The 20,744-nt window shown below is 32.6% G+C and overlaps 1 protein-coding gene across 8 annotated transcripts in view; it reads left to right on the top strand.

Annotated features, from left to right (window-relative positions):
• The window catches only part of LOC148946542 (uncharacterized), a 217,096-nt gene that overhangs the window by 181,509 nt on the left and 14,843 nt on the right, over positions 1 to 20,744 (top strand). For 6 of the 8 annotated variants that reach the window (XM_089097431.1, XM_089097432.1, XM_089097427.1 and 3 more), the window contains 4 exons: positions 939 to 1,051; positions 13,659 to 13,855; positions 17,759 to 17,930; positions 20,202 to 20,257. In XM_089097431.1, the coding sequence (XP_088953557.1) occupies positions 939 to 1,051; positions 13,659 to 13,855; positions 17,759 to 17,930; positions 20,202 to 20,257 (538 nt within the window). The remainder of the gene's footprint in view (positions 1 to 938; positions 1,052 to 13,658; positions 13,856 to 17,758; positions 17,931 to 20,201; positions 20,258 to 20,744) is intronic. The other 2 variants (XM_089097430.1, XM_089097429.1) reach the window with 2 other exon arrangements.

The raw sequence follows: 20,744 nt of genomic DNA, 5'->3' as shown, positions 1-20,744 counted from the left end.
TATATATATATATATATATATATATATATATATATATATATATACTATTATTAACCCAGTTTTACAAAGTGTCGAATTAAATATTTAAAATTTTATCAAATAACTAAAAAAGGTACAAATAATTATTCGTCCAGTTTTACAAAGTTTCGAATAAAATATATTAAATTTTTATCAAAAATTCCAGATATAAATAATAGTATATTCTTAAGCAAATAAAAAGGAAATTTTAAGTCTTTTCATCAGTGTTCAAAATAAATTGAACTTGTTCCTTAGATTTGTATGCATATGCAAGCACCGAGAATCAATAGCCTTTGGAGTAACCTTTGATCTCTAAATTATACTGGTCAGACTTATAATGAATATATATATATATATATATATATATATATATATATATATATATATATATATATATATATAATATGAATGTTTATGTTTATATATATGTACGTGTCTTTGAATGTTTATATATATGTATGGCACTTTTTTACTTTTTTCCTTTTTATTACGATTTGGTAACAATTATGTAAAGGCTAGTATTTGTTCTAATAGTTTAATCTATTATAAGGTATGCAGCAGCAAATAATTTTATTTGCTATAATCATTTTTTTTTTAATATTATCATCCTTATTATTAAATCATTGTATTTTAAAATTATTAAGTCGTAGAATTATTGTGCCATTTATATATCGTTCAAAAAAGTAAAGTATTTTATGTATAACTTTTACGTTCTGTTGATAAAGTTGAATGGAACAGCTGGAAATAAGATTCTTATTTCTTGATTGAATTTTACTTAATCATAAAGAGGCTTCGTCACAGTTGGTAGAAACTGTCCAACGACAAATAATACTTTCATTATTTACATTTATAATTAGGTGTTAAGCGCCTAATAACTATTTGAAAACTTGGAATTCTTTTCTCCTTATTTTGTATTATAGAAGAAGTTGAATGGAACAGCAACACATAAGAATATTTTAAATTCTCAGACGAATACTCCAACGCCATCTCAAGAATCTAAAGCCATTACAGGAAGGGACGGAAACACATCTAGGTAAGTTTTTGTTTTTTTATTGCCATGGCGAAACTTATACTAAAGAACTACATGAGTTTTTAGTCACCAAACTGCTACCGCCTTAATCCTTTGGTTGGCTAATACACAAAATACCCTTTTCTCTATTCAGCTTTCTTTTCTTCTGCAGGAATTCAGGAGGCTAAAACTGAGCAGAGGAACTTCTAGATAGTTGATCTGGGAGGGATTATAAGGAAACTCGTCGAATATGGGCTCAGGAATGCCCAGCTGGTGCCTATTGAAGGCCACAGAAGTCTTGCTAGGCAATCGTTAACAAAAAAAAATTTTGGAAAGACTTAAAATATTTTAGTCTTTTCCTTCTTTCAATTGGAGAGTACTCGTGTGGACCAAATATCTCAAAACTCTAACATTTTAATCCCGGCACTGCTACTAATTTATAATGTTCTAATTGTCTAATGGCGACCTACATCGATTATTACTATCATTATATGTACATTTTTGTACACAAGCTGACAACCGAGAGGTGTAGCGTGATCGGAGAGATGTAACTCTTTGCGTTCGCTTTTATAATAGAGGATCTAAACTTTGTAATTCATTAGTAGCTAATGAGAGAAGAAATATTTTATGCATAGAGGTTTATTCCACTTATAAACTTAGACTTCCAATATAGCACTCGAGGAGGCAAGCCTATGATCCAGTAATTAATTGATTAAATGATTAAAATTAACTATTAAAATTGAATAAAAATTAAATGGGTAAATTATCTGAATAAAATCAATAATATACCATTAAATCAGCAATAACAAAAGCCACCAAATGAAGTGAAGGAAAGGGCATCGGTTAATGCTATATTATCTCCTTCCGTTTTGACTTAGATGTCAGAACACATCTAATGGTTGAGAATCCTCAACATTAGCTCGAATTTGAGCACAGCAAAAGTGGGCCGTCAGATAACCGTGAAGTACCAAAGACATCGACAATCAATTAAAATTATTTGAGTTGGTTACATGGAAGCTTACGTGACCTTATATGTCTTTAAATATTAGGAGAAACCTGGAATTCAGTTGTTTTTTTTTTATGAAAAAGTTGGTTTTTTTTTATGAAAAAAAGGTTTTTTTATGAAAAAGTTTTTTTTATGAATTTTTTTTTTTATGATGCACATAGTTATGCCCTTTATGATAGTAGTGGGCACTAAATTAAAAAAAAAGAAACATGGGTGAAAAATCGGCAAAAAAATAAGTTCAAACCATATGTTACTAAACAGCTTAGGAAACAGCTTAGGTCTTTGGAAATCAACAGATCGTAATGTTTGAATTTTTACGGGCAAAAGTCTTGTAAAATTTAACTAATTAGCTCTGCTTATTTATTTTCGCTATTCAACGTGGCAACACTGACGAGAATGTGGTACTTCCTTAAAAACTTCGGCGTTTTTGGAATACCTAGAGACAGTCTTAGACAATTGCGGTTTTCAGGTATGGATAGACCTAAGATGGTTCCAGGGTGCAAAGAAGGGTTTTATTTGGATGTCCTTGGTGCATTCACAATTCTGCTTATAAAAAAAAACAAATCATCTTTGGCTTCTCAATGTAACTTTACCAAAAAAAAAAAATTTATTCTAGCGATACAAGTTCTTTGGTAAGGACTTCGGTAAAAAATTATGGTTCTTAAGCTCTTTTTCTTTTTTGGCACTGCTCTGGTCAGCTGTAGATAGTTCAGCGGCCACTTAGCAGCCTTGCCGAATTCTTTTATACTTCAAGCTTGACTCAAAATGATTTTAGTGGTTTTAAATCGTAAAAATTTTAACAACTCTTCAAGTTGAGTGAGAAAAGGTCGTTAAAAATTATTTAAAGGAAGTGGCAACTTTATTGGAGGGGGGTAGAGAGTCAAATCTGAACAGAGTGAGCTGCGTGAAGAGTTCGCACAATTGTGTTTGCCTCAGATGACCTGGTGCTGTGATGAGTTGTCAATAGTAGAGTAATAAATGGCTGAACAGTAATTTGTAGAATTGAAATAAACTTGAACAGAATTAATCTCATTAACACATGAAATTAAATTAGTTTAATTTGGTCAAATGAAAGTTTGTTTTTTGTTTCCAGAGAAGTAACGCGATAGTACTTTGGTAAACAAAAAAAAACGGAGGTAACATTGATTGTTACCTCCGGAGGTAAACCCTGCTTTAAAAACTGCGCCTAAAATGACACGTGACTCGATTTTCTTTAAAATTTTTAGCTGACGCAGGCAGTGATTGAGAGCGAAAAGAATTTTTATTTATTTCAGAAACGTATTCTTCATCGGCAGCTTAGGATTTTTATTAAAAATACAGATAGCAAGAAAATAAAAAAAATTAAGTTAAAAAAAAAAATATAACTAATATTGCTGTAATAATAAGTAATTTATCATAAAAGTGAATTCAAAAAAAATAGTAAAAATAAAAATACAAATATTGACTTTGCGTTCCAACCTTCCAATCTGTTTCTTCCAATCTACCTTATCCTCCTTTCTCCATAAAATAGGCTCTTCAGAATAAATTCATTCTTATAGGCCTTTTTTGTTTTGAAAGACTAACTTGTTTCTTTTAAACTTTACTCACTTGTAAATTCGACTTGACTTAGTTTTTCGTTACTCTGTCATTTAAAAGAAGAATAATGTATAAAGAAGAATAAAGATAAAGAAGAAGAAGAATGAATTCATTCTTATAAGCCTTTTTTGTTTTGAAAGACTAACTTGTTTCTTTTAAACTTTACTCACTTGTAAATTCGACTTGACTTAGTTTTTCGTTACTCTGTCATTTAAAAGAAGAATAATGTATAAAGAAGAATAAAGATAAAGAAGAAGAAGAATGAATTCATTCTTATAAGCCTTTTTGTTTTGAAAGACTAACTTGTTTCTTTTAAACTTTACTCACTTGTAAATTCGACTTGACTTAGTTTTTCGTTACTCTGTCATTTAAAAGAAGAATAATGTCTAAAGAAGAATAAAGATAAAGAAGGAGAAGAATGAATTCATTCTTATAAGCCTTTTTTGTTTTGAAAGACTAACTTGTTTCTTTTAAACTTTACTCACTTGTAAATTCGACTTGACTTAGTTTTTCGTTACTCTGTCATTTAAAAGAAGAATAATGTATAAAGAAGAATAAAGATAAAGAAGAAGAAGAATGAATTCATTCTTATAAGCCTTTTTTGTTTTGAAAGACTAACTTGTTTCTTTTAAACTTTACTCACTTGTAAATTCGACTTGACTTAGTTTTTCGTTACTCTGTCATTTAAAAGAAGAATAATGTCTAAAGAAGAATAAAGATAAAGAAGAAGAAGAATGAATTCATTCTTATAGGCCTTTTTTGTTTTGAAAGGCTAGCTTGTTTCTTTTAAACTTTACTCACTTGTAAATTCGACTTGACTTAGTTTTTCGTTACTCTGTCATTTAAAAGAAGAATAATGTATAAAGAAGAATAAAGATAAAGAAGAAGAAGAATGAATTCATTCTTATAAGCCTTTTTTGTTTTGAAAGACTAACTTGTTTCTTTTAAACTTTACTCACTTGTAAATTCGACTTGACTTAGTTTTTCGTTACTCTGTCATTTAAAAGAAGAATAATGTATAAAGAAGAATAAAGATAAAGAAGGAGAAGAATGAATTCATTCTTATAAGCCTTTTTTGTTTTGAAAGACTAACTTGTTTCTTTTAAACTTTACTCACTTGTAAATTCGACTTGACTTAGTTTTTCGTTACTCTGTCATTTAAAAGAAGAATAATGTATAAAGAAGAATAAAGATAAAGAAGAAGAAGAATGAATTCATTCTTAATAGGCCTTTTTTGTTTTGAAAGGCTAGCTTGTTTCTTTTAAACTTTACTCACTTGTAAATTCGACTTGACTTAGTTTTTCGTTACTCTGTCATTTAAAAGAAGAATAATGTATAAAGAAGAATAAAGATAAAGAAGAAGAAGAATGAATTCATTCTTATAAGCCTTTTTTGTTTTGAAAGACTAACTTGTTTCTTTTAAACTTTACTCACTTGTAAATTCGACTTGACTTAGTTTTTCGTTACTCTGTCATTTAAAAGAAGAATAAAGATAAAGAAGAAGAAGAATGAATTCATTCTTATAAGCCTTTTTTGTTTTGAAAGACTAACTTGTTTCTTTTACACTTTTCTCACTTGTAAATTCGACTTGACTTAGTTTTTCGTTACTCTGTCATTTAAAAGAAGAATAATGTCTAAAGAAGAATAAAGATAAAGAAGAAGAAGAATGAATTCATCCTTATAGGCCTTTTTTGTTTTGAAAGACTAACTTGTTTCTTTTAAACTTTACTCACTTGTAAATTCGACTTGACTTAGTTTTTCGTTACTCTGTCATTTAAAAGAAGAATAAAGATAAAGAAGAAGAAGAATGAATTCATTCTTATAAGCCTTTTTTGTTTTGAAAGACTAACTTGTTTCTTTTAAACTTTACTCACTTGTAAATTCGACTTGACTTAGTTTTTCGTTACTCTGTCATTTAAAAGAAGAATAATGTCTAAAGAAGAATAAAGATATAGAAGAAGAAGAATGAATTCATTCTTATAGGCCTTTTTTGTTTTGAAAGACTAACTTGTTTCTTTTAAACTTTACTCACTTGTAAATTCGACTTGACTTAGTTTTTCGTTACTCTGTCATTTAAAAGAAGAATAAAGATAAAGAAGAAGAAGAATGAATTCATTCTTATAAGCCTTTTTTGTTTTGAAAGACTAACTTGTTTCTTTTAAAATTTACTCACTTGTAAATTCGACTTGACTTAGTTTTTCGTTACTCTGTCATTTAAAAGAAGAATAAAGATAAAGAAGAAGAAGAATGAATTCATTCTTATAAGCCTTTTTTGTTTTGAAAGACTAACTTGTTTCTTTTAAACTTTACTCACTTGTAAATTCGACTTGACTTAGTTTTTCGTTACTCTGTCATTTAAAAGAAGAATAATGTCTAAAGAAGAATAAAGATAAAGAAGAAGAAGAATGAATTCATCCTTATAGGCCTTTTTTGTTTTGAAAGACTAACTTGTTTCTTTTAAACTTTACTCACTTGTAAATTCGACTTGACTTAGTTTTTCGTTACTCTGTCATTTAAAAGAAGAATAAAGATAAAGAAGAAGAAGAATGAATTCATTCTTATAAGCCTTTTTTGTTTTGAAAGACTAACTTGTTTCTTTTACACTTTTCTCACTTGTAAATTCGACTTGACTTAGTTTTTCGTTACTCTGTCATTTAAAAGAAGAATAATGTCTAAAGAAGAATAAAGATAAAGAAGAAGAAGAATGAATTCTGCGCAATAAACGGACTATTTTGACCGCACATAAAGAAAATATTGACTCTTCCTTTGAGTTCCTCAAGATCGAATACCTCAGAAGCAGGGACGTTTCCTTCAGTCTCTGTAGAAATAAACGTGTGCCTAGGTAGTTTAAAGCGTCACAATATCTCTGCGCAATCTGGCGTTCAAGAACGCCCGAACAGGGATAAGTACATAAAGGGTTAGCTAGCGTAATCAATGACATATCGAACACTATTCTCCTTTTTTCAACCCTTTTGAACAATATTAGCTTTGTCGTCTCAACAGTGGTGCAGATTTCGATTATTTTATTATTATTATTTTACGATGAACACGGCCTTCCAAAATAAAGACATATAGCTTTTCCTCCTTTTCTTGCTGCAGAAGACACTCTTTAAGGATTAAATTCAGGTAATTATACAGCCTCACTTCTGTTTATTATTATTATTATTATTATTATTATTTATTTTTAACCCACACTATACAGAGGTACAATACGTGGAGTATCACGGGGAAAAACACAAAAAATGCGACACAAGACAATATATAAATCAAAAATTACCAAATTACAGTGTAACAAATAATAATTTAAAAGAAACTACAGCAAAAAAAAAAAAATAACGTGAAAGGAGGGGGAAAACAGGAAAAAAAAAAAAAATGACAACTTGCAAAATCTAATAAGCAGTCATTAATATTATCATTATTGTATTTTTACTCACTCTTTACAAATCTAAATTGTAGAATGACCAAACAGAGAAAAACAACTAAACAAAAAAAAGAAAAATAACTTACGACTGAAAAAACCTGATAAGGTGATGGTGCGGAGAAAAACGGATACAAGCATGATTTGAAAGTTTTCTGTGTAGTGCTTCCAGTTTTTCAGTAATATTAGGAACAAGAAATTTATTAATAATTACCCGGTTTTTGGTCCAAGGTGGAAGAAACAACAAAAATTTACAAAATCTAAAATAATTAATCCGGATTCTTTTTAACTCAGTTTTCTTCAGAAGGATGAAAATTCAAGAAGCAAAAAGAATTGAATGGTCACAAAAAGTTGAGTAGAGCTTGGCCAACGCAAGTTTATTATATTTACCTCTATTGGCAACAATCTTAGCATATCCTAATTTAATTTTCATATTAATATCTGAGACTGCGCTGGCGCAAGCTCTGAAGACTATTAGTAATAAAAATACCGAGCCATCGAATAGAATCTACGAGAGGGATAGTAAAGCCACTACAGCGAAGGGAAGTACTAAAAATGTTATTAAAAGAAAGAAATTTACATTTATCTACATTAACAGAAAGGCCTATGTCTGAAAAAGAAGAAGCAACACGAGCAACCATGTTAGATAAACCAGTTTTAGTACGGCTTATAAGAAGCAGATCATCAGCGTAAGCCAGGTAGGAAACATCAGAAAAACCGGAGAGATAGGTAGCCGAAATCTTTGCCAGAACTCCTGAAATACACAAATTAAAAAGGGTCGGAGATAAAACTCCACCTTGCCTTAAACCTCTTTTCAATTTAATATTAGATGCAGGCAGAGATTTCAGCCGAAGAAAAGAATTAGAGTACCAGTACCGAAGAAGCAAAATAACCGATAGATTGACACCGTAACCACGAAGAGCAGAAAAAAGCTGACTATGACATGCACTATCAAAAGCTTTTGATAGATCTAAAGTACAAATATATATACTCCTTCCCTTAGAAGAATTTTCAAGGAGCAAAGAAGATAATACACGATATGTGTGTTGACAACCTACTCCGGGCTTAAATCCAAACTGGTTATCTCTCTCAAGCATATTATTAGTCACAAAAGGTATTAAAACATGCTCAAGAACTTTACTAAAAGTGCAAGAGACAGAAATAGGTCGGTAAGAAGAGCAAATAAAAGGAGAATTCCCCTTCTTTAAAATTGAAGAGACAGTACCACACAAAAAACTCTCCGGTACACTAGAAGTACAAATACACATCTGGAGAAGTAGGTGTATATGGTTAATAAGGGGGGGCAATCTAATAAAAGGTGAAATCTAGATATACCATCATTATCAAGATTATCTGATTTAAGTTTCTTAATTGCTTCAATTACAGATGAAAGAGAAATAGGAACACAGAGACGCTGAGATAGAGGGGTACTAAAAATAGCAGAAAGAGAATGAGAATACAAAGAATGCACACGGTAATTAACATTAGAAAAAATAGACGAGTAATGGTCATGCCAAGCAGAAGCAGGAAGACAATCACTATTTGGTACATCACTTCTAATCGACTCAGAATTAATAACTTTTCGCCATTCTCTCTTCGACACTGGAAAATCCATACCACGATAACGCATAGACTTAAGATATTTTTTATATTCCCTGCGGGTCTTACGCTTAAGGTCAGAAACAATACCACAAGGCGGTCTATCAAATTCATTCCAAACTTTTAACAAAAACTTAGCTTTAATTTTCAAAGTTTTTAAACTAGGATCTAAAGACCAGATAGGTTTTGCGTACCACGTCTAACACGTTGCAGCGGCACTGCAACTGCCTCGGCATCTTATAAACATTTAATTATTTGATTATAATAGCAATCCAGGTCCTTTTTGCAATTCCCTCGTATAGAGCTCTGAAGCAGATGATAGGGAACTCGTATAGCAGACAGCAGCCTTGTTAGTGTAAACGCATAAGGAGGAACATCAGCTTTCTTCCAATTACTTTTTTCAAACCATTTTGAAGACTGGGGTACTTTGCAGAAACTTACAGGGTTTAAATTCAGCGTAAGAGTAAGTGAGATAAGGATATTGTATAAGTCTTGTTCTTCAGCATGTAGAAACACTATTGATGTAGTAATACTAGGTGATCAAATAATGTGATCAATTTACTCTTACTGCCTGAATGGTGAATGTAAGAAAACGGATGAGTTTTTGGTATAATATGATACGATGGAAGGCAATCCAACAACAAATCACATCTCACTGATGAGTTATTTATATCCGTATTGAGGTCACCAATGATCATATAATCTAGAGAAATAGAAAGAATTTTTTCCACTAGAAACTTCAACGTGTTACAGGCTTTAGCAAATCTAGCCATCGATCTAGAGGAACGGTCATCATAAGGCATATAAGAATTAATGAAAACTATAGTGCCCATACGAACAGCCAAAAAAAACTCATCCGAGTAAAAAATCACCGGCGAAACCAAATTAGGATTGTCAAATTACATTTGACGTCTTATGTGCATTGCCATTGCATGGCTTCGTCTTTGTTTATTCGTGTCTTTGAATGTTTTTTATTTACGAGGATAAACAGCCTAATTAATGGTGGGAGGCATTACATCTATTATTTGTAAACGACACTGCAAATACCTATGAATGGTTTTGTGGTAGCGCTGTGCCTGTCAAAGTACCTATAAAATAAAGTATATATGGCGGTCATGAAATATGAAGCTACCCTTGAGTTGTTATTAAATATGTTCTGTACACCAACCGCCCTACCTCCTCCCGCCCCCGCACCAAACTTTAGTTTTAGTATTAAAAAAAAGGATTTTCTATGTAACAGGAAATTTTGTTTTGTTAATTTGGAGATTATTTTTAAACTTTTTATAACATCTTTATTTTCCTCCTTTTTTTGTTAAAAAGGACAAGTATACCGCTGTTGCAGATATTTAAATTGTTTTTTTTTTTAGCGTATTAGAATTGAGAGAGGAACGGGGTAATAGTTGCTCCCCTAATGGTCTTGTAACTTGTATCTTCCTTACAAAGTCCAACTTACTTGTATCTTATTTAGGAATGTTTCCTGAAAAAAAAGCCACTCTCCTATGCTTCCATGTTAAAGTGTGCTTTAATTTTATTGGTTTGCTTTTGTGATGTGTTTTTGTACCCCAATCCTTTTACTCCTTAAGTAAATGGCAGCCAAGGAAGCCAAATTATCCTACCTTCTTTGACCCGTTGCTGCTAAGTAAAATTTTGAGCCAAAAAAAGAAAAAAATGAGTCACAACATTTCTTTCAAGTAAACTTTCTGTTTCTCAGTGATTTTAGCCTTTAAATGTAAAGGTTAGTGGATGATTACTGCTAAGCTGTTTTTTTTTGTTTTTTTTCACTGCAGGATTACTGCAATGCAAATGCTATGCTGGTTAACCACGACATGACATTACAAGATTCCCAATAAAGCCACTTTGTGATTTTATTGTGATCCCCTTCCCTTAAAATCACTTTCTACATAGTTATGTGTCACAACATATCTATTGATCAGTCAGTACAATAAAAAAACATAGTTTTTGTTTTGCAAAATATATATGATATGGGCGAATATGCGACGCTTTTATCTTCAAACCTTTACAGTATCTGGAACGATTCATATTTGTCTTATTAAATTTAATTAAAAAAAAACTTTAAATTCCATAAGTTATCTATCTGTTTCATGCATCCATACACCCTAAAGTTCAGACCTGAAATGTGTACTTACGTCAGTATTTTGGTTGTTGCAATAACTGGTTATATGTGTCCCGCCACGAACACTCAAGTCTTGTATTTCTTAATGTATTTCAATTCCACTGTCTTACCAATAATCGTAGGCCAAAACTTTGAGGTGTTGGTTGCATAAACAGCTCTTTATATGCTTCTTGTGCACACTGTCTCCACAAGATCCGCAAAAATTAGTTTCGAGTAGGCCTACTTAAGTATGATTATTTTGGCAAAACTTCGCGTTTTTGCTTTTAGTCTTCTTCCTAGCCCGAAACCTGCTAGTTTCTTTCCTTAAGTTTTCTATAGTTTTCCAAGTTTTCTTGGCATTTTTTTGTGAAATAATACGGCAAAATTAATTAGTGTCTGCTCTCAGTTTCTAAAAAAAACACAATTACGAAGTTTGAAAGAAATGCCAAGAAAAACCAAACGCTAGATGGTGTTCGATGACTTTTTTTTCGACACTAGCGTCTCTTTTCTGTTTCAGCACTTACACCCATACCCTTTAGGGTAAGTCGTCTGATTTTTAACGCATAGTCAACGCTCCCTTTGCGATTTTTGTGATTAGCTTTGGTCAATAACAATATTTGTCTTTAGCGAGGGAACTACACTTACTTAATATCCTCTTACTTCTTTATTGTCTCTGGAAGGGAATTCCTTAATATCCTTTGCTCAATAAGCATTAACAAAACAATACGAAGAAGATTTAGAAGGAGACAAGGTCCTTATATGGAAATGTTATTGTTACTTTTAAGGCAATAATACTTAGTTCAAAGAAAATAAAAACGTAAAGAAAATCTCGAATAGACGTTTGACGAGTATTTACTGATTAGACCCCCCCCCTGTCATCACCGTAATTCGTAGTATAAAGTATTCATGATACAGTTTAACTTTATGCCTAATAATGAAAAAAATTCATTAGCCTTAAAAGAATTATTTTTATTTTTTTAAACCCTAAATTGTGTTTGGCCATATGAAGTAGTTACTGAAAATTACGTAAGCAGTGATGATAACGACGAAAAAAGGGATCAATAGAAATTGAACTAATATTACCTATGAAATAGGGGTGTAGTCAATATCGCCACTTGTGTCACAAGTACAAAACAATTCCAATAAATTAGTTCTCAGTTTTCTAGTCATTATTAATTATTGCATAAACCTTTGATATAATTTTATAGTTTATGACAAACAGTATTTTTTTTATTGCGAAAATATCGGTTTTTTAATGTTTAATCTTAAAATTTACCTCTGATCATTTGACTTACCAAAAAAAAAAAATTGTAACTCATGGTGATTGTGATGAAAAGGGGCACTGATAGGAATTTCTGTTCCAGTTGGTGGCACGTTCTGATTCTCCCTGAAAAGTCTGTGTTGTTGATCTCGTGAATTAATAACAGAATTTGTGTAGCTTGTCATAATGGTGATGAAAAAGGCGAATGCTAGGAAGTAGTCTGTATTGAGGTCCTTTAACCAGAATAGGCTAAAATCATAATTTCCATCAAAGTTTGTTCTTTATAATCCCAGTTGGTGGATTGCTTTTAGCTTAGCAGGATACTGTAGGCTCTTTTGTTGAGCCCCCTTCCTCTTTTGTTGAGCCTACAGTATGCTTAGCAAGATACTGTAGGCTCTTTTGTTGAGCTTCCTCTTTTGTTGAGCACACAGTATTCTTAGCAGGATATTGTAGGCTCTTCTGTGAGCCTCCTTCCCAATTCTATACAGAATTTGACAAAAGAAAATATGATAAAGACAGGTATGTTATTTTAAACAAAGCAGCTGTGGTAAACTTGTTTTAAGGTATTTAGATGAGGTTGAGGTTAATGCCTTCTTTACCCCTTCAGTTGTGGGGTGCCTGTGGTCCAAAGCTAATCGAGTTAAGGCATTATTTCCCTGATTAGAACATAAGGTTTGAGGCGTAACCACTGGGATCTTCTGTAGCACTAGAATTATATTCTAGAGAGGCTGTTTATCCTAACATACTTTTAATCAGTTAACATGCACCAGTACAGGGTTTGATAATATATATATATATATATATATATATATATATATATATATATATATATATATATATATATATATATATATATATATATATATATATATATATATATATTATATTACGCTGGGACTGTTTGTCCCAGGGAGACAACAAGTATAAGAAATCTACAATAATGTATAATGCTATAAGATACTTGAACACTTACAATACTCCAACAATATTCCGAAGTATTTCTAAAATCAACGGACCAGAGGTCAGTCCGGCATAAAATTAGTATCAAGCCACCCTGTTTCCATTAAATGTTTCATTTATATATTTCAGCAATCATACTTTATCGGGGCCCACTGACGCACATAACTAAGAAGTGATGATTTCTCAATTTTCTTTTTAGTCTGCACAATATGTTCCTTATCTTAATAAAAATTTTATTTCTAAAGTTTGTATTTGTGTCTTAATGTTTTTTCTAATTTCCAAATTTGACTTAATTAGAAAGCGTCACCACACAACGGACAAAACCAAAAAAAAAAGCAACAAACTTTTTAATATGCTAAACAAATCAGTCCTCAATCGAAGAGTGAAAGGGTCGTTGTATGTTTATGCTTTCACTTAGTTCTGGCATTTTTCTTTTTGTCATTTTTCTCGTATGGTATAGGAAGAAAATTCCTTTGCTGCTGAACAAGCATAAGTAAGAACATGTTATGCCTCTTGTGTTATATTAACGAACAAAAATTCAGTCTGCGATCTAATTTGTGTTTTAGACTTCGTGCTTAGTTTTGCGTATAACTTAGCGTTTTTAGTTTTGCGTATACCTAAGTTTTCAGGCTTCACATAAATATTCATAATAGTTCTGAACTTTTAATATTGTTTTTTGATTTTTTAATTCTTTTACAGCACAAAACCCCTTCGTTTTTCCATATCAACTGGAACAAGTGAGTCAAAAGAAAATGTTCAGCAGCAACAACAGTCACGGCCAAATTATTTGCCCCTTAGTATTCCTACCCCCCTTGCTCACATCCCAACAAGTAGAGAAGATGACACGGACAGCAATTCTTCGTCAGAAGGCCCCATATTATATCGAGAGGATGATGGTGAGTCCCTGTTTAGTATGGTTACCAAAGATAAAAGTTTAGGAAGTCTCTCCTGCATTGCGCTGGCAATACTGATCCCTTCCCCTGTGCTGGAGATGCTGCATTTTCCCCTCCATCCAATAAAAAGCTTAAGAGTCATATAGCTAAAATTGTAAATGTCTCTTTTAAGCCGGTCTTAGCTCGTCTAATAAGGATTATAATGATCTTGTGGAGATGTATATTTTGGTATTGTGGATATTGTGGAGAGGATATCTTGGCTTGTTTTAATTTGTGTGCAAGTTGATTCGGAACCATCTTCTGTTTGATTGGTCTCCTTATTAGTGGATATAGGACGATTAGAATGGACCACGCCTCCCTCTTTTCCTGATCCATCAATATAATTTATATATTTGGAATTAGCACAAAAGGTCAATTGTTTTGGTGTATCTATTGTTATCAAAATTCGTTTTTAGAATGTCGCTGCGACTCGACTATTGGGTCGAGTCACTCCTTAGTTACATTCCGGTACCATGAACTGTTTGATTATTGAAGTTGATAGTATACACAAGAAAAAAGAAAAATTAAACAAAGCTAGGAAAACAGAAAAAAATATAACAACAAATAAAGATCAGTTAATTGAAACAAAATTGTGTTTTTTTTGTTTTTTTTTTGTTGAATGAACAGCTAAAAAAAAAAAAAATAATAGCTACTGTATTATCTTACATCAGTATGTTTGTTTTTATTTCTTGACATGGTGAAACATGTATTGAAAATCAAAGAATGTTTCTTTAGAAGTCTTTGTAAAAACTTAGTCTCGTCTCGTAGTCTCGTTCTTTTGACTAGAGGTCTAGTCTAGAAGTCTAGGGAGTCTAGTGCTTAATGAAAAGCGTGCAGCTGGCTTTTCTGAAAAACAAAATCGAGAGGTCTTGTAGTCCCGTTCTTTGGAAAACGTTCCTATCTCCTTGGAACAATATTATATATTGTTTTTCGCATTAAAACTGAACGAAACTTAAGAATAAAACTGAACTTGAAATTTTAAACTGAAAACTAAAATTATTGTGAAAACTTAGTTTCGTCTCGTAGTCTTGTCTCGTAGTCTTGTTCTTTGGAAAACGTTCCTATCTCCTTGGAACAATATTATATATTGTTTTTCGCATCTGTATTTGACGAATAAGAATAAAACTGAACTTGAAATTTTAAACTGAAAACTAAAATTATTGTAAAAACTTAGTTTCGTCTCGTAGTCTTGTCTCGTAGTCTCGTTCTCTGGAAAACGTTCCTATCTCCTTGGAACAATATTATATATTGTTTTTCGCATCTGTAATTGACGAATAAGAATAAAACTGAACTTGAAGTTTTGAACTGAAAACTAAAATTATTGTGAAAACTTAGTTTCGTCTCGTAGTCTTGTCTCGTAGTCTCGTTCTTTGGAAAACGTCCCTATCTCCTTGGAACAATATTATGTATTGTTTTTCGCATCTGTATTTGACGAATAAGAATAAAACTGAACTTGAAATTTTGAACTGAAAACTAAAATTATTGTGAAAACTTAGTTTCGTCTCGTAGTCTTGTCTCGTAGTCTCGTTCTTTGGAAAACGTTCCTATCTCCTTGGAACAATATTATATATTGTTTTTCGCATCTGTATTTGACGAATGAGAATAAAACTGAACTTGAAATTTTAAACTGAAAACTAAAATGATTGTGAAAACTTAGTTTCGGCTCGTAGTCTTGTCTCGTAGTCTCGTTCTTTGGAAAACGTTCCTATCTCCTTGGAACAATATTATATATTGTTTTTCGCATCTTTATTTGACGAATAAGAATAAAACTGAACCTGAAATTTTAAACTGAAAACTAAAATTATTGTGAAAACTTAGTTTCGTCTCGTAGTCTTGTCTCGTAGTCTCGTTCTTTGGAAAACGTTCCTATCTCCTTGGAACAATATTATATATTGTTTTTCGCATCTGTATTTGACGAATAAGAATAAAACTGAACTTGAAATTTTAAACTGAAAATTAAAATTATCGTGAAAACTTGTCCGATAATCTTCTTTCCTTTTTGTCCCTTTTTCATGAAATCTTGAAGGAGAATTTAGTAAGTTTTCAAGATTGTAAGTTTAGTAAACTTGGGATTCTGAGAGTTAGAAGGAAATGCTTGAGGAGTTTTATTCTTTGTTGTTAAGCTTGAAAGTTTTGGTACAACTTCTTTTATGATTTTTTTCAAGCGTTAAAGAAAGAGTTCAGAAAACACGATTAGGTAAAAGTGCGAACAATTATCAAGTGTAAGTAAATTTTGTTGAAGAAATGACATTCTTATGTGAATGTGTTTTCCCTTACTTTAGAATAGTCACTCCAATCAGCTAGAAATTTAAAGGTTCTTGACATGTTTTTCTATATTTAAAATGAAGAAAACTTACTTATTTGAATAGAGAAGCGAAACCGTTAAGAGAAGGCTTTTATTTGCTTGTTGTTTGCCAACGGCTTTATAATTAATCGTTTTTTATTTAATTTAATAAATCAGTGTTTTTTCTGATTGTCTTAGTTTAATAGCACCAGGTAGAAATGCAACAATTTCTTCCCGACGTATGAGTGTGAATTCGTCAATATTGCGAAAGCATAAAATTTATATTAAAAATATAACAAATCTTTTGATATCAAATTTTCTGGGGGGTGGGGCAAATTTTGGGCTTTGTTTACCATTTGCTACTGTTTTTTTTTCTATATTTTCTGTCTCTGTATTCCATGCTGCTTCATGGAAGGCCAGGTATACGGAAATGATTAACCTACGAAGATTTTGGACATGTCCACTCTTACCGGACGGACATGATTATGTGCAGAAGAATAACGAGGGTTGGGGATTTTGAGGTTTGAATATTGTAGTTTTAAGGTAGTAAAGGATTTATTCACAAATATAAAAACTGCAAAAATTCAAACAAACCAGTGAACAAAATAAAAGTAATTACAGTCACACGAGGGTAACTTGATTTCAAAGGTTTGGTAAAAAGTGGTTGTCCTGGATGAACTGTCATGCATTAGATAGATCTGTATCAGAAAAATCCTATGACACCATAGCCTATATAAAGAAAAAGGTATTTTAAAATGGAAGATGTAGAGTTATATACCAATGCTTCAAATAAATTTGCTTTGTCTCATTTAATGCTAAAAGATAATGCTACAAATAAATTTACTTCATTTCATTGTCCAGATTTTAAGAAAGGATTGTTCTAATCAAAAATAGAAATGCTTATCAAGGTTGCTACCAGTAAGTTTCCTTTGTTGGATTTTTAGAAGACAATTTGGGGGGAGGGTATTTTTTTAATGAAAGCATTATTGCAGATCGATAGATAATGATAATGGTATGAATAAATTGTGTTTCCTAAATCGCGAGAGATTAAGGGGGGGGGGGGGTTATGTTTTAACCAAAAATATTAATGTCGATGACTAAAGCTACCAAAAAATTTTGTTTGTTACAAAATCCTGATAAAAGGGGGAGGGAGGTGATCTTTATTTTTAACAAAAATATTACAGAAAAAAATGTGCATCTCTGGACTGTATTTTTTTCCGTTTTTTGAATTCCTGGTATCTGAGCCAACCGTGATATGTAGTGGAGATTGCGATTCAAATCTGTCAGTCGCGAAATCTCCTCCCTGGAAGATTTGTAATCCTTGACGCTAATGTATCCGAAAACGGTCACAACTTTCTGGCGCGACACATTGCTAGTAGTACAAACGAAAAATAAATTCTCGCTCAGCAAAAGCTAAATATGAAATGGGGCTTAACCCTAGAACATACTTTGGCATATTCAGAGCCTCCCTCTCAAGAAATTGTCATGATGCCTCCTCGAGAGATCAAGGGGGATCGATTTTACTCCTTTATTCCCATCTTGATCAAAATATACTGTCACTGATCAATTTTAATGTATTTTAGAAATGGATGCCAATTCAAGGCAAGCAGTAAAACTGGCAAGAAAAGAAAGTTTAAATATAAAGCTTGCTCTAAGGCCGGACCCACAAACCCTCCTTGACCGAGGTATTCTTCGCATGCAAACAGATCAAGAAAGAGAAGAATTCAAGCAAGCCATCAGTGCAAAACTAATTAGGTACGATATTAATTTTTTATTTTTAAATTTCATTCAAATTTTTTCAAGTGTTAGCCCATCAAAATAGAACATGCATTATTTTTTAAATTTATGTTGTGAATTTTAAGTTGGGTGGGGGATGGGGAAGCTAAGGTAATTTTTTGTCTCAGACCTTAAACTAAAGTGGCTAAGCTAAGTTTGTACGAATATATAAGTTGACCTTTCGTTAGTTACGTTTGCGGATGACTCAATGAACCTATCCTGCACTTTCCAAGGATGCTCTTCAACTTTTGAACTTCTCCAAGAAGAGTAAGTACACATTGGTTTGAGCTTTAATACTGATAAAATAGTTGTTCTACCATTCAACTATAAAGGGAACAAAAATTCAATAAGTCTATCTGGCTCTGAGGCTCCTTTAGCTAGCAGCCTTACTTATCTGAGCATGCCTATTGGAGCAAACTTGAAAAAAACTGTAAACCTGGCACTGAAAAATTATGCTAGTAAGATCCGAGCTGCGTATGCCTCCCTGGCTTCAAACGTGTCGTGTCTGAGTAGAGTTCACTGTTCTCAGTTATATAATAGCCTAACAGTTTCTCACTTACTTGCCCTTGCTCCAGTTTGGTCTTTTTTTAATTGTGGGAAGAGAAAGCAAGTTCATCGCCTTTATTTTAAATTTGCAAAGTATTTAATGAAATTTCCAACTTGGAGAAGTAACTTTTTTTCTGCAAAGAAAGTACCAATTGGTAAACCCAGCTGGGGTTATTGAGAAGCGTATTTGTGATTTCTCTACTGAATACCAGAAGTCTTCCCATCTTTGGTCATTTCTCTTTGTCCCTTGTTTGTAGTTGTCAAAGTGTGTCTTTATTTCTGTTGTTTCTTTTTTGTTTTTCTTCATTTTTACTCTGTCTTTTTCTGGGCTCTGTCCAGTTTTTTGCGATGGGTTATAAATAAAAGGAGGATAAGATTAAAATCAGAAAGATTGTAACTATATCGAACTCAATCTGTACATACTTTTATTCTTAGAAATTTGTCAAAGCTCACCAATCTTACAGCAAAACTATCTCTCGCTGTTCTTCAGGATTTTTCTAACCTTTCCTGAACACAGAAGGTGAGGGCTCCCTATGAGATGAGTTGGATGTTCTCTCTATCTCTCTCTCTCTCTCTCTCTCTCTCTCTCTCTCTCTCTCTCTCTCTCTCTCTCTCTCTCTCTCTCTCTCTCTCTCTCTCTCTCTCTCTCTCTCTCTCTCTCTCTCTCTCTCTCTCTCTCTCTCTCTCTCTCTCTCTCTCTCTCTCTCTCTCTCTCTCTCTCTCTCTCTCTCTCTCTCTCTCTCTCTCTCTCTCTCTCTCTCTCTCTCTCTCTCTCTCTCTCTCTCTCTCTCTCTCTCTCTCTCTCTCTCTCTCTCTCTCTCTCTCTCTCTCTCTCTCTCTCTCTCTCTCTCTCTCTCTCTCTCTCTCTCTCTCTCTCTCTCTCTCTCTCTCTCTCTCTCTCTCTCTCTCTCTCTCTCTCTCTCTCTCTCTCTCTCTCTCTCTCTCTCTCTCTCTCTCTCTCTCTCTCTCTCTCTCTCTCTCTCTCTCTCTCTCTCTCTCTCTCTCTCTCTCTCTCTCTCTCTCTCTCTCTCTCTCTCTCTCTCTCTCTCTCTCTCTCTCTCTCTCTCTCTCTCTCTCTCTCTCTCTCTCTCTCTCTCTCTCTCTCTCTCTCTCTCTCTCTCTCTCTCTCTCTCTCTCTCTCTCTCTCTCTCTCTCTCTCTCTCTCTCTCTCTCTCTCTCTCTCTCTCTCTCTCTCTCTCTCTCTCTCTCTCTCTCTCTCTCTCTCTCTCTCTCTCTCTCTCTCTCTCTCTCTCTCTCTCTCTCTCTCTCTCTCTCTCTCTCTCTCTCTCTCTCTCTCTTATTTCATGGTCATTTTAGTACCGCGCTGCTGATATCTAGAAAATCAAATGAATTCAAAATAATTTAATAAAAATTTTGTTTATTTAAATTGAGCTTTAGTACAATAAAATTAATGAAAAGTAAATGAAAAAAAAACTTTTTTAATATTTTTCAAATTAACAAAATTGTAATTAATTAATTTTAAATTCAATTTAATTGAATTTTTATAATCGAAAATAAAATGAAATTTAATTTAATTAATAAAAAAAATTGATCAGTTTGGCTTTTAGGCGGTTTTATTGCAAGGAAAGTTAATGTGAGAAAGAAAGTGAATTCGTTTACGAGCACTTTTTGTATGATCTCGACGTTATTAATTTATCTCTGAATTTATGTATATTTTATGCATTACTTTTTCTTTTATTTTAGGCGGTTAAGTCTGCGACCAACACTTGAAGAGTTAGAAGAAAGAAATATTCTCAAGAGTAAGTGATAAACTTATTCTTTTTATGGATGCAATTTTTGAACGGCATTTTCTTTTAAAAATCTCGGTAAAAATGATTAAAACTGTGTTTCTCAACCTCTTTATACCCATTTGGAGCCCCATAAAATGTATAACCTAGGAAAATAAATTAATCCAAGATAATTTAATATTTCCTGCCTTCTTTTCGGCAACCTCACGGGCTTTTAGAGGGTGATGATGATCATAAGGCCGTAACTGGGACTTGTGTGGTTCATCTGCCTGTGCTCTGAGTGCCACTTGGCAGTCACTTTTGGTCGCATTTTTTTAGTTGTGAAATAACTAAAGTCACTTTTTTCGGGAGCATCGTTGCGGCCGACTCCTGTTTGAAATTTCTACATTCATCGGACATTTTTAACTTTTTCTTACTTTAGTTTTTTCGGACATTGACGTTTTTTATTGTTATCGATACTATCCTTTATAAAAGAAAATTTCAATAGAGACCCGTCCAT

Source organism: Artemia sp. Qi Xiang Cuo, chromosome 11, assembly GCF_049724085.1.
Source record: "Artemia sp. Qi Xiang Cuo chromosome 11, ASM4972408v1, whole genome shotgun sequence".
Lineage (NCBI taxonomy): Eukaryota > Metazoa > Arthropoda > Branchiopoda > Anostraca > Artemiidae > Artemia > Artemia sp. Qi Xiang Cuo.
The sequence above is the reverse complement of the archived record's forward strand: the minus strand, read 5'-3'. Positions and strand labels throughout refer to the sequence as shown.